This window comes from Tyto alba, unplaced genomic scaffold (genome assembly GCF_018691265.1).
Source record: "Tyto alba isolate M040663 unplaced genomic scaffold, T.alba_DEE_v4.0 Super-Scaffold_13, whole genome shotgun sequence".
In the NCBI taxonomy this organism is placed as follows: domain Eukaryota; kingdom Metazoa; phylum Chordata; class Aves; order Strigiformes; family Tytonidae; genus Tyto; species Tyto alba.
The window spans coordinates 28,198,454-28,213,454 of record NW_024881275.1 but is presented as its reverse complement, the minus strand read 5'-3'; the positions used below and the strand labels follow the sequence as shown (position 1 = coordinate 28,213,454).

Genomic DNA, 15,001 nt, shown 5'->3' with positions numbered 1-15,001 from the left:
AGAAAGATGACATACTCTGGCCAGTCAATCACATTGTCTGTGTTTGGAAAAAGTTGTAACTAGTGGAGACAGTATCTTTTCATATTTAGGGGAAAAAAACAAACCAAACCAAACCAAACAAAAAAAAAAAAAGGAAAAAAAAAATAAAAAAAGAACCAAAAAAAAAAAATCAAGTGTGGCAATATGCTTATAGTTGTCAGCAAGTGTTTAACAGAATCACAGAATGGTTGAGGTTGGAAGGGACCTCTGGAGGTCATCTGGTCCATCTCCCCCTGCTCAAGCAGGGCAACCTAGAAACAGTTTTCCAGGACCATGTCCAGGTGGCTTTTGGATATCTCCAAGATGGAGGCTCCACAACCTCTCTGGGCAACCTGTGCCAGTGCTCAGTCAATTTCACCATGAAAAAGTGTTTCCTGATGATCAGAGGGAACCTCCTGTGTTTCAGTTTGTGTCCATTGCCTTTGGTCCTGTCACTGGGCACCACTGAACGGAGCCTGTCTCTGTCCTCTTTGCACCTTCCCTTCAGGTATTCATATACATGAGTAAGATTCACCCCCAATCCTTCTCCAGGCTGAACAGTCCCAACTCTCTCAGCCTTTCCTCAGAGGAGAGATGTTCCAGTCCCTTTGTCATCTTAGTGGCCCTTCCTTGGACTCTCTCCAGTATATCCTTGTCTCTCTCGTGCTGGGAAGCCCTGCACTGGGCACAGTACTCCAGGTGTGGCCTCACCAGTGCTGAGTGGAGGGGAAGGATCACCTCCCCTGACCTGCTGGCAATACTTTGGCTGGCTCATCCAAGGATACCATTAGGCTTCTTTGCAGCAAGGGCAAATCTCTGGTTCACGTTCAGCCTGGTATTCGTGAGGACCTCCAAGGCCCTTTCTGCCAAGCAGCTTTCTAGCCTGTTGGTCCCCAGCACACACTGGTGGCTGGGGTTGTTTCTCCTCAGGTACAGGACTTTGCACATCTCCTTATTGAACTTCATGAGATTGCTATCAGCCCACATCTCCAGCCTGTCAAGGTCCCTCTGGATAGCAGCATGACCCTCTGCCATATTAGCCACTCCTCCCAGTCTGGAGTCATTAGCAAATGTGCTGAGGGTACACTCTGCCCCATCATCCAGCTCATTAATGAAGATGTTGTACAGGACTGGACCCAGTATTGACTGGGCTACACTGCTAGTTAACATTCTCCAGCTACACTTTGCACCACTGATCACCATTCTCTGGGCCTGACCATTCAGCCAGTTTTCAATCTACCTCAATGTTTGCTCATTCAGCTCACACATTATAAGCTTTAATTAATGAAATTTGGATTTCTTCAATGCACATTGAGATTTTTGGGGACCAGATTATTTATTTTTTTTATTTATGTAGATTTCATGTTGTACTTTATTCTTTAATCCTGAAATACCTTGTTCTGACACTTTTGAGATCTATGGATTCTTATTTTTACTCTGAACAACATCCTGTGTGGAGTTTTTGGGTCAGGGCCGCTCTGGCCTTCAAGAACAAAAATCTGTTGGCTGACATTCTCTTGGAACTCAGCTGTGATACATTACTGTGTAGGTTTTAAATGAGAATGTGAAGATCCTCATGGGCTAAGTGATAATCAAGATGTTGTTCTTGAAAGAAGAAAGAGGAAATTACCTGAATAATAGCAAAAAAATTGAGGGAGGAATATGCATTACACCAATAACGTAAGCTATGCCCGTGGCCTCTGAATTCTTCTGTGGTACCATGGTAAATGATCCACAAGTTGTATTTGGTTTTGAACAGAGAAGCTACCCTGTAGCTGGCAGCTTCCCGGTCCCATGCAGCCTCTGTTCTGTACTTGTCTGGGAAGGTTTAGGCAATAGTCATCTAGAATTTTTAGCACCAGTGTTTGAAGCTGAAGGTATAGTTTCTACATTACATGAAGATACAATGTAGTGTAATGGTAACTGAGGAGGAGAAGGAGGAGGAAGGAAGAAACGGAGTGTGCCAGCACTGTTTAACTGGAGCGTATATGTAGATGTATGCAACTGAAGTTGAAACAATTGATTTTTATGAGACAGTTCAGATGGGCCTGTACAGCCCATCAGTTATTTGCCTGCTAAACTCATGAATAATTAAGCCTCTAAAGAGAGCATGTTAGTTGAAAGCCTGCTCTTCATTATTGCTTGGGGACAGTGAGAATTCTCACTGTTCATTTTCACTCATAAGTATGTGTATGTAGTTATTTAAAACAAAAAAGAAAAACAAATGAGATCAGTAATCTCTATTTCACATTAGTTGAGGATGCGTTTGGAAATTTTTATTAGTAAATTAACTTGGTAGTCAAAGCTTCTACTCAAAAAATTCACTTGCCCACTTAGAGAAACTCCAGTGAAGTAAGTTAGCACATGGATTTAAAACTTAATTTTACACCAACACCATCTCTGTAGTAGACCTCCTAATTTTATGCCTAGAATGTCTGTGCAAGGCATAGAATAATCAGCGTCATAGATATAAGCCTGCAAAATTACAAAAGTTTAAGAAGTGTGAACTTGATAGGACTGTTATTCAGGAGATGATACTAGTTTCAGGTACTGTTTCGGCAGTTAAATGCTGTCTGGTTTATTTCAGTGCCTTTTATTTGGTAGTCTGATATATTTAGTGAAAAATATTCTATGTTTTGTGCCATTTTTGTGAGAAAAAAATGTTTTTAATAAAGTCTGCCTGTGAAGATTCCAGTAGAGAAAAATATAATTTTAAATCTAACAATTTAAATGTCCTAAACCTTATTGTGGTATTCAAGGATATTCAATGCATAACCTTTGACTAGTTTTACAGGTATTTTTCAACTTAAAGAATGACCTAAAGGGAGCTTTTTTATATAAGTGAGATATCTGTTGATAGCTGTGGCTTGTCAAATTGTAAGAGTATACTCACTACAGTTTATATTTAAGCATATGCAGTTGGTGCAATTCAGAGCAGAGAATAAATGATGAAGTATGCTAAGTTAACTTGTTATGCTTTCAGTAGCACATCAAAGAATCAAAAGCACTGCTCAGAGTTTAATTTTCTGACAAATCATTGCAAATATAAAATATTTGGCTGGAGGTAGTATTTATGTATTAGCACTCAATTCTACTTCCTATCAATTTCTGGGGAAAACGTGTCATGTTATAATTTATCAGCTCTCATTTTCAACTCTTTGAAAAAAGGGTATCTTAATTTCATTAACTGGTTATTAAACTCATTCTGCTTTCCCTCCCTCCTTAGTTTTAATCCAGAGCTAAGTATTCATATTTAGATATGGACTTCATGCTCAGGTATCAAAATAAAGCTTATTGCATCTTGTGTAAAATACAGATAATTAAAAATTAAGATGGAAAACCAAAAATAAATTCTACAAACAAAATGGGGGTATTTGCAAAGAGCCATCTTAGAAAAATAGTAATTGTTCTATTTTACTTTCTTCACTTTTTATATTGCAAAAGCAAAAATTGTTTTGTCTTGAAGTTAAGGTTGATAGTAGATTCAGTTATGTAACAAGCAAAAAATTGTCATAAATTTGTATTTTTTATATATTCATGAGTATTTAGGGTTCAGATTCTGATAAAAGTAAATCTGACCATCTTTAGATGCATAAGGCACCCAGTCAACTTTCAGCTTGGCCTATAAGGGTTTGCAGTGCAGTTGTCATACTGTTCTTATTTATTCTTCCATCCAACTACCTTCAGATCTGATCTTTTTATTTTTTTTCCAATCACTAGAATTTCTTTTTTCCTGCCCTCCCTATAAACAAAGACTAATGTTGTTTCTAGCCTGCCATAATATTGTCTTCATCCTTTCCAGCACATGTGAGAATGTAGATGTTATCTGCAAGAATCAAACTTATTAAAAGTTATCAATAATAATTTATTTTAACTTGTTCTGCATGAAAGGTAATCGCATTCTATCATTTTCTATATGTGTAGCTGTTGCATTACTTGAAGCAAGTAATTTGTCAGTATGGTTGGAGTTGACTTTTGGGGAATTCTTTAGTTTTTGTGCAAATTTGGCTCCTTTCTCATTAGCTCTCTTTTCTTGCTCAAGACATACATAATATTTACGTTCTCAGCTCCTTCTCCTAACCCTCCCTTCTTCTCTGGGAACAGATCTATTTCTTTTCACTGTCATTCCCTACAAGAATTATGTTACCCACATTACATATAATATCCCAGATGTACCTGCTTTTATGAGGTGGGCATGGGGTTCTTATTGTTGATTTTTTTTTTCTTTTTTGGTTCAGGGGAGTAATTAATTTTGGCCACCAAGCTGGTAAATGTCTTAAAAATAACAGTTTTCTTTATAAACACGTGAATTGTAAGCTATCATTTGAGTTCTAGTCTTATTTGAACACTGGATTCAATGTGCTTCTCCTTGATAACCAGAAGGCTTAACATTGGTGTCTTGAATAAAACCCATTTTGCATATTCCCAGATATTCATATATATGATATATTACTATATCCTTTCAGCAAATCAGTCATCTGTGACCTTTATAAGGCATTTATTTGTTACAAAAATTATACCAGACCAGGATCAACAATTGTGTGTCTCTTTTCTGCTTGGAAAATAAGTTGTGAGAATGGCACTGGGGAGTCTGTGCTTACATTTTGTTTTTCATAAACTGAATAAAGGTAGAGTTTCATTCAACATTTTACTAAGCTGTTTAAAAGAATTTTGCTGAATTGATTTTGGATGAGTGAACGGATAAGCGAGAGCAAGCACCCTGACTCTCATGATAAAAACTAATTCAGCTAGTGTTACCTTATGTATCACATGTTAAGTATCAATATTGAATGCAACATACTGAATTTGTTTCTTTACCAAGACTTCAAATTCATTTTCCTGCTGCATGTCTTTGTCTTTTTAAATATAACTTGTACAGAGTTACTTCTCGATGGACATTAGCTTTAGGATTGCCTTGCTCAGAGGTTGTGTTCCAGCTTTGAGGCTGCTACTTATCTTTAACGAGGCAAAGCTAATTCTGAGACCATATGTGGAAATTCTGGTACAAATCAGAGGGCTGACTTGGAAATAACAAAGGATTTGGAGCTTCATAAAAAGCACCACTGTGTTACAGTGAAAGCTTTTAAGTATTCTAGGAGCCAAGTATGAATGCCATACTGTTCCTATTAAATATTAGAAATAGAGTCACGAAGAAGCTGAATAAATAGTTTCAACAGTGTACTCTGTAATTTATAATCCATGTATCCAGAGTGCAAAGAAAATAGGTTGTGAAATGTGTTTATTTTTCTAATTCTGAGTAAAAAAACACAGGATTTTAAGTATCTAGGAAGCCCTAGAAGTCTCAACCTCTATGGCAAATTATCATATATGTAACTAGACAGTTCAGGATTGTAGATCTGGATAGACAGACTGACAAGCCTGTCAGACTCACATTGGAAGTTTTATCAAGATCAGCATTTCTGTTTATGATAATTTTGCTTCTCCTCAGTCATGAGTGTTTCGAATGAAACACTATTTCTAGTATTTAAGATATTTCTCCTAGCAAACATGCTTAACAGGAGTAACATAGGTGATTTTTTTTAACTAATTTAAGCATTTATTTTCAGTTAAACTTAGAATTACCATTACAAATTTATCATGTAAAATTTTTTAAAATTATATATTTAAAGTCTGAAGCCAGTGTTAGGCTTTAACATGCGTCATTGACTTTGATATAGGTAAATAAAAGCAGGGAATATTTAATATGGTTGTGTTATTTGCACATCACACAAAAGGCAATCATAAGTACAGCTTCTAGTTTCATTTGAGTTGGAAACTCTTCATAGACAATTGACTTTCACTCGAACCTGTTTGTGAGATATAAAAATGCATTTTTCTGTCTTTGCCACATAGCAAATAGTAACTAGTAACTTCTTTATCCCAGAGCAACTCATATTTGCTGAGTAGCTGAAACAAAGAAATCAAAATAGTTAGATAAGATGGACTGACAGACTGGAAAGGAGATTTTAAGATCTTATTTGGTTTGTGCATTGTTTAAGGATATTTTTGGTTAGGTAACACAGCTAATCCTGAAAAAAAGATTGCATTGGGAATGGGCATGGCCTCACTGCAGTCAGTATTCTTGGGTGGAAGGTTCTGCAACTTTGCATGTTTCAAGGAGGTGAGCTGTAAGGAAGGAGAAGCAAGAAAAAAGCATTTCTGGCATACCTTTGTAGTTGTTAGAAAACTGTTTGTCTCAGTCATGGCTAAATATAACCACAGACAAAATTATAATGCACTGTAGGAATTTCTTAAAAGTCTAGACCAATATTTTACTCTTGGCACGGCACTGCATATCAGATTCTTGTGCCAGATGTTGATTTATGTTTCTCCTGATACCAATTAATGATTGCCTTATATGGTAGCAATAATAACTTTCCTACTGTCTTCAGTTCATTTTGAAATTGCTCAATTTAGATGAAAATACTGAATGAACATTTTTTCAATACTCTGAAAATTTACATAGTGTGAAAACACTTTAATATTGGCAAACTGAAATACATTGGAGTTGTTTCCCTCCTCCCGCTGTGCTTTTTTTAAGAGACACTAGAACATAGTAAGGGTTAGATTTTTCAAACATGACTCATGTTTGGCGTATGACAGGTTTGGTTTTATTGTTTTGGGACAGTTTTTCAGCAGTGTTTAAAAACAGGATAATGATGTTTTCAACTGCAAATTGCAGAACTGAGACACACAAATCTACAGATTGCATTTTAAATGTAATTAAGTAATAAAGTAAAATGTTCTGAGAAGAAGCAGGCATTTCCCAACTTCCATTAAAACTGGTGTAGTTCAAACTTTCTAACAATGTTAAACTTATTAAAGCAGAGTTCTGCAGCATCGCCTGTGTTATATGAATAGCCAAAAACGTAGTCAATTTAGTTTGAAACAAGGAAGGTGAAACAAAAGAGACTTCACAAAGACCTTTATAGCAAACATAGAGGTATTGAGATTGTAAGTGAAGGTTCCTACAGTGAAGAGTAGAGGAGGATGATCAGTATTTACATATCTTGAACTTTTTCTAAAACCATGGATAAGTAATTTAATTTCTCTTTCTCTTGAATGTTCTCTTATGATTCACCTACTTTTGTCCTAATAGCTTAGTGTTTCTGGTGCTTTTGGATTCATGACTTGGCTATTTGGAAGCAACATTTGCTGTCTGTGATTGAAAACTAGTGCTTATTCTGTCATGGCATAACTTCAGTTTTTCTTTCCATCTTTAGCCAGTGCTAACCATATCTTGACTTTGTCATTTTTCCCTTATCTACTCTAACTTAGTCTTTTATTTGGCCCTGTCCCTTCTTTCTCCCTCAACCTTTTATCTTCTTTCTTTACCTCTCTCTCTGCCACCCTCTGCAAATGACTTACCATGTCATGAATGTACTTATCAAAAGATTTAAATTTTTTTTTTCATTTTTAATAAGAAACTTGAAAAAAAAAAAATACTATGTCTTAAATTTGTTTTAAAGATTGTACTTTAAATTTGAGAGTTTTTATCTTAAATTTTAGATTAATTTTTCAGTGTCTACTGTTTTTCTATACAAACATGCATATTTGCATAAAAATGACATATTAAAATGTATGTTATTATACCAAAAATCTCTGCTTTCTACAATATATTGTTTATTTGGCAGTTTTATACAACAGAGAAAATGTGGGCATTGCAGCAGCAGTAACTGGCTGTCTAGCTTTGCATTTTTGTGCACATGTGCATAGTCTCAAACTACTTCTATTGTAATTGCAAGTGAACTTTGTCAGTACTGTGCCAAACCCATATTCAATCTTTTATACAGAAGATAGGCACCCAACTCTCTGTGCCTGAAACAATACTACATGTAGCTTGACACAGACAGTCAGAAATTCCATCCGCATTGAATGACTATGCTTTTGTTTCTGGACTACCAATTGTATTTTCACCTGCTTTCCTTCTGATTGTGATTTCCATCACACCTGTTTCAAAAATTCTCATGAGACATGCTTTCTAAACATTCAGTGAAACTACAGTAGTAGGTAATCTTGATGAAAGAGCTACTGTTCTAATTTTTGTGTATACTATGAAGACTTTCCTTTTTTATTGTTATTTATAAAGATACAACAGTGATTTACTGATTCAGATTTTTAAATACAGAAGTGTTTGTTGGGACACACAGAGTTGGAGAAACTAATAATTCTCAGATGCCATGATGATGAGCTTTATGAGAAGCTAGTGAAATTGGGTTAGCAACTTTTTCACTTGCATAACATATGTACTAATTTGTACATTTTGTAAAAGTAGTGACTGTGAACATATTGAAATTAAGTTCTAGAATGAATAGTGGTAAAAAAGAAACTGCATATTATCCCTTGATAATTAAATATGGTGTGACAAAAATAGCTAATGTTTGAAAAACTAAGCTGATACTTTTTAATCTGTAAAGTCTCCCTGTTTTATCCCACTCTAGTCTCTATCCTTCCATCTGTTCAATTGCACTGCTTTTTTCGGTTTGGAATCTAGCTACTGATGAGAGGAAAATCTCTCTCAAGTTACCACTTGTTAGCAGATCAATAACTACTCTTGTTGTCTTTCTTACCTGAAGCATATACTGTTAGAGGATACTTTTTCAGCATTTTCTGTTTACTTACTGTGGGAAATGGCTCAGAAACAAAGTCAGTTGGGAGACAAAGTCTAGCAAAGCAAAGCCCTTTATTACACTACTGGGCACATAGGGAAGGTGAGGGTTCCACTAAGCGCACTCAGCCATGGTCTGTTTCCAGTATTTATAGTCCTTATCAGTTACATATTCATCAATTTTCTCAGAAATCTCTTACATATTTTGTTATTTCAGGGGACTCGTTAACATTGGATCCTCCCCTTCAAAGTCTGCACAGTCTGGTTTGAGAGGTCTCTCTGGGGGTCTCAGGAGGAAGCCTCGGTGTCTTCCTCAGTCTTAAACTTCTGACTCCAGAGGTTGGAGCATGCTCCTTGCTGCACTTGGCTATCTGGCTGCTTCATTTGGTTATCTGACTGTTTCGGCTATTGTTCCAAGAGTACTATGGCACTATATCAAACACAGCTGTATGCTGTATACGGCCCTAAGCCCGTCTGCCCAAGCCTTATCTTGGTTCCCCTTCTGATCGGGTACCTGGCGACTAACATGCTTTCCGTCTGCCTATATGGCTGAAGCAAAATACATTGGAGTTATAACCATCCTCTAACTAGTGTTGGTTTTGGTATAAACATAAGAAAAGTCAACTTTCTTGAAAAAGAATGAAGACTGAGCTCCCAGGTCACCAATTAAAACTGAGTAACTATCAAGACAATAATATCTTTAGATTAAAATGTCACACTTATTAAATAATGCTGATACAGTACATTAACAAATAAATTAACTATTTTTACTGTCCTCCCAAGATATCCAGTGTTAAACAGAACCAATGCCAGTATCTCAAGTGTTCACCTGTTGGCATCATTACCATGATTTCTGGCTGCTTCATTATTAATGGCTAAAAGCATTGCTCTTCTACAAATTTTTAATTTTTCTAATTTCTGTCAAAATACAAATTAGTTTGAAGCAAACCAACTTTTTCTGATATTATAAAAATTACACTGTTTCATCTCCCAGGTGCTAGTTGATAAAGATCTGAAAATTCTCGTGCCAAAAAAGCAGTTTTTCATCCACCAGAGTTTTGGTTTTTATTAGGATTTTGCTACAAATGCAGCACTGTAATGTTCAGATTTGTGCGAATTTGAGTCATGTTTCCACAGTATGAAAGTTTTACTGCAAACAGTAAGACTAAAACTTACTTTGTCTCCTGGTATTTTTCATACAGCAAAAGAATATAATTAATGCATGGATTCGGTTGCTGGTAATTAAACTGTTTTATGATTTGTACAGATAAACACAAGGACTGCTCTGGTGTAACTTTACATCTGACACATCAAAAGTAAGTATCTGTAAAAATACTTATGTATTACGATTTTTTTTATCAACGAGAAGGCATGGAAACTTTTCAGTTAGATTGATTTGAAAACATGTGAAATTAAAATAATACATGCTTCACAATGTTAAGAATTTTGAAGCCATGTGTTACCTTCTGGCAAAAATCTTTGTTCTGCTAAGAAACATGAGGAAATGGTGCTATCACTACTGAGTTAATCCAGTTTGGGAGCTTCCTATTTAGAAATCTGTGACAAGGACAGTAATACTGTAGATGATTGTTTTGTCCTATTCCGCATGCTTTGTAGAAGATGCTTTAAAAATTGTAGCTCAGTATGAAAAAAAGGAGGGAAAGGGAAGTTCGGTGTAACAGCTTCTTTCTCTGTAGACCAATTTCAGATGTAATCCGATGTTTAGAAATCAGTGGAGTTAGATGGTATTACATATCGTGTCACTTGCAGTCAGGTTTTACAAAGGACTTGTTTAGCAGATCTTGGGTTTTGAATTGCAGGCAGCCTTTGATTGCTGGAATGTATCTTATGATGTCTGTGAACACTGTAATACCACCAGGTGAGAAAGGTGAGTCATAATTCTACAAAGTGATTATATAATTTCAACATCTGATTTATTTTTACTGCTTATTGTGGAAGAAAATTTAGGAGAAATTTGCTGAATTGTAGATGAACAAGTTAACTGCTTAATCAAGCAAATTATTAGAAAATAGTGATAATTTTAAAATTGTATCATATTTCCTAATGACTACATGAGCAAAAGTGATCAATATTGTAGAAAACAATGTTGTACAAAACACTAATGTTCTGTGCAATACTGAAGTTTTTAGGATTCTTAAGAATATTTCTTTGATTTATTTTTGTCTTAAAATTTTACCAAAAGACCCCTACCTATTTTCTTATTCTGCCCCTCCCCTGAAAAAAAAACCATCATTTTTTTGACTACTCTTCATCTGCATTTGTCATTCATGATTTTTGTGATTTACTAAGAGTTCAGCTTTAATAAATGAATTTCTACAACTAAAAAGCTGCTCTTTAAAAATTTTATTCCTATGTTCTTAGTTGGCTAGAAGGTCAAAATGATGAAAAAACATTGTAAAACAAAGTTTCCAAACAGTTTCTGTTCAGAATACTGTTTGGTGGACTCCATCTGAAAGTCAGCTTGGATAGTCCCAATATCATTTCTTCAAGCTAGCATGGAATGATCTGTTTTAATGAAGTTGAACATTGACTTTGCATTTTCCTATGCGGTACTGGAATTTGAAATTAGATATCCAAGAACACCATTTGTCCCATTTACAGTTAGCTGGCTAAATAGGATGAGATGGTCAAATGCTCAGCAGACTCCAACTGTTCAGTGAATTCAGCAACTTAAATTTTTTTTTTATTTTAATTGAAACTGAATATATTTTGCTCTTCAATAAGAAAGCATATTTAAAACATACGCACACTCACCCCAAAATACTTGATCAATGCGGAAATTTACATTTTCAGATGGAGGGCTGAGCAAAAGGGGAGTAAAACTAGTTCTGTGCCTGTTGATGACTGCCTTTTCATGTTCAGTCAGTTTTGCAGTTCTTAACTAAAGAATGAAGTCTGTTACAACAGGAAAAATGCAGCCAGTCCCCATATATCTCTCAGAGAGGCATCAGCAGAGGAATTTCTCTGTAGGTTCTTTCTTCCTTAGCTACTGTTACTGCACCTAACAAATAGTAGCCTGCAGACACTGCCTGTACAGCCAAAGTCTGCATCTGATCTTCAGACTGGGCCTAGAACTATAAGATCTTAAAATCAAGCTTTCATTATAAATTGTATCAGTTTAGAATTCTATCAGTTTATTTCAGCTTTCTCCTGAGTAGACTATTTACCGTAGCTATGTTTATTTTAGGTGTCCCTCAGCGTAGTCTGTAAGTAAATCTATTATTCACTACTTCATTAAATAGTAGTAGTGTATGCTGGAAAAAACACTACTGAGTTTCAGCCCCATTTTGTATGTACTTCACCACAGAAAGTAATTTTCAAGTGACTTCTACTATACTTTATTAGTTTTTCTTTACAGATGCCTTGAGATAGACACTGCAGAAATATGATATTAGCCAGTATTTTCTGAAATTTTCTCTGGTCCAGTGTAGGTATACCTTTTGTAAGCCACACTGAATTAAGTACAGCAGTGTAACATTTCTGTTTGATAACATGTTTTTCTTTGTTTATTGCCATCGTTTTAACAGTGGTTGATGCAGACATTGCCTGCCGCTACAAAAGGTTTCCAATGCACCTTTTTGCCTACAGGGTTCATACACACAGACTAGGTAAGAGTTTTATTGCAACATCGGAATATCAAATACTTAACAGAAGAATGTTGACACCACACCTTAGTTTTTTAGAAGTATGTCTCATGTTCACATACATATTGATATGTTATAGGTAAAGTAGTGAGTGGATACAGAGTGAGAAATGGTCAATGGACATTGATTGGTAGACAGAGTCCACAACTACCACAGGTTAGTTGTTTTTCTAATTCTAACTCTAAATTTTAATTATCTTTATTTAAAACAGAGAAGTTGAATTGGCGTTCTTGTACCCACAGTGTTTTTCACTGGTGCATGTTGTGCCACTGGAAGTGAATACTGCAAAGTATTACCATGATTACATTGTGATGCAAAAACCATTCTGAAATTACTTTTCAGATACGTAGCACTGTTGTTCTTGTGTGTGTGTGTATATTGACATAAATAATATGAGACATTTTCACTGATTATGCTGAATCCTCTCTTTCAGGCATTCTATCCAGTAGAACATCCTATAGATGTTAGCTATGATGATATCCTAGCAGCTAGATGTGTGTTCAGTGGTGAAGGCAGAACTGCAGAGACACATATAGGGTAAATTTTCTCTATTTGCTCCATTCCCTAACCATTTTTTCCCAAGGTATTGGTTACCTGTAGAAATGTATTTGTTTCATGTCTTCTTCCAAGATAATTCCAACAAACTGTTAAATTCTGCCAGAATGGTCTGTTCTGCTGTCTAGTCTGCTAAAGATTTAACTCTACACAATGTTCATTGCCTTTACTTATGTGAATAATGACTTCACTGAAGTGTTCAGAACATTTCTTAGGTGAAGCTATGCTGTTAAACACCTTACTCAGATCTTGAGCTATTCTGCATTTAGAGAATGATTTAGAATATCAGTTCTTTAAAAAAGTATTTTTTAATAAGTTGAAACTATTAACTGTTTAAAACAAAGTAATAAAGTTTCACAATTTCTCTTCATTATTTCAGGAAGGAAATTTATGGAAGCTTATAAAATACTGATAAGTTTTGACCCATTGTAAAGTCTAACATTAAAAATTTGGAACAATATACCAGTTACCTTTTTTTCAATTTAAGAATATACAGGCTTTTATGAAAAACATTAAAACCATAAATAACTAATAATGGTAAATAGGAAAATCTGAACTGTGTTTGTCAGTGATGCTATTCTGTGGCGACTGAGGCATGGATTCAGATCATGGGTGATGCTGAAACACTTTATTTCAGCACGCAGGCTGCTTATATACCTTTCGAAAGTTACAGTACTTTTCCATCAAGTTACAGTACTTTCCTACCAGCTTGACACCACCAGGTGTTTATGCACTCATCATGCAGTCCTGGCAGTCTTCTTGCTTCCTTCTTCCCCAGCAGCAGCCAAAAACATCAGTGTTCTTACCAGCATTTTTCTCATAACAAACCCCATGTTAAAACCAAAACACAGCACTCTTCTAGCTACCAAAAAGAAACGTTAACTCTGCTTTTCCCAGGGTCAACTTAGCAGGGACCTCTCAGTACTTGTGTTCAGGATGAGAGCCCTGCTCCAAAGCCTAGCATACATTTCCATTTTGTCTTCCCTGACACTATTCAGCCAAAGATGACAGTCAGAGCTCTATTAAGACCAAGCTGACAAATACAGCTGTAAAAACAGATGCAATATTAATATTCTCTTAACCAGCTCCAGTTCTTTGAACTTTAATTTAGTGCATATATAGAGATATGAAGATTACCTGCAGAAATCTCTCCATTCTGGAAGCATGTGCTGCAGCACCCCAAAGGTCAAGTTTTTTAGTGCACTGAGCACCATAAGATTGCATCTCAGTAGAGGGTTAAAGATTCAACACAAATGGATTCTGGGTCTTCTGTGAATTTACTACAACTGTTGTTGAAAGAGGTTTTGGTTTTGTTTTTTTTTTAACTGTGAATATTTAAAATGATCAACTTTGAAATGTTTAGACACAGTAACATGTCAGGTAAACCAGAGTTTGTGTAGATTCCACATCCCCTTATCTACTGGAGTTTTAAAGAGGAGGCAATTATAGTGACAGATACTGGGAGTCCAACAGTGATGTTAATGCTTTCTAAAAGCTTAAGCAGTGCTTGCCAAGTCAGAGTTTGATTTTTGTGGTCTCCAAGGGATGCTAAATTTTCAATGCATGGAAAAATACCAACTCCCCTTTTGAAACAGTCTCTTCTCCCATGTTCCCCCTGTCTCCCCTCAGGCTGGTGTCATTATTGTTGCTATGGTGAATAAATGAATGCTGCAGGATGCTGCTGAAAAAGTCAGCACTGACGTCTTTTGCAAGCAGTAACAGGCCACCCCCGTATCTCTTATGAGTGTAGGCTCGCTGGTTAATTGTGAAAGCTAATTTAAAAATCTTAGTGTAAAATCCTTTATTTTGTGAACATTTCTTTATAAGTATTAGCTTATTCTGTTGTCAGGATTGTAGCTATAAATAAAATATATCAATCTATATGGCAGAGGAAAAAAACAGAAACAGATCACAGCTGCAAAGAGGCCCTGTATTGTCTGCTTCACAAAGTAATATTTTTCACAAAAAATTCTTTCTTGTGCCAGCTGTTTCTTCTGTTGAAGACACGATCATGTATCAGTACAGAAGAGCCTCTTTGTTTCAAGTGCATGCACAACATTCATCAAAGAACTGAATTTTGCTAGTGTCTAATCATTCCTCTTGCACTCGTTTTCCTTACAGAAGCTTGTGATCAAATTATTCTCAAGATGGCACT

General features: G+C 35.8%; 1 protein-coding gene across 8 annotated transcripts in view; it reads left to right on the top strand.

Annotated features, from left to right (window-relative positions):
* The window catches only part of PAM (peptidylglycine alpha-amidating monooxygenase), a 148,094-nt gene that overhangs the window by 94,336 nt on the left and 38,757 nt on the right, over positions 1-15,001 (top strand). For all 8 annotated transcript variants that reach the window (XM_042787674.1, XM_042787673.1, XM_042787672.1 and 5 more), the window contains 5 exons: positions 9,894-9,942; positions 10,447-10,514; positions 12,175-12,255; positions 12,371-12,447; positions 12,725-12,828. In XM_042787674.1, coding sequence (XP_042643608.1) covers positions 9,894-9,942; positions 10,447-10,514; positions 12,175-12,255; positions 12,371-12,447; positions 12,725-12,828 — 379 coding nt within the window. The remainder of the gene's footprint in view (positions 1-9,893; positions 9,943-10,446; positions 10,515-12,174; positions 12,256-12,370; positions 12,448-12,724; positions 12,829-15,001) is intronic.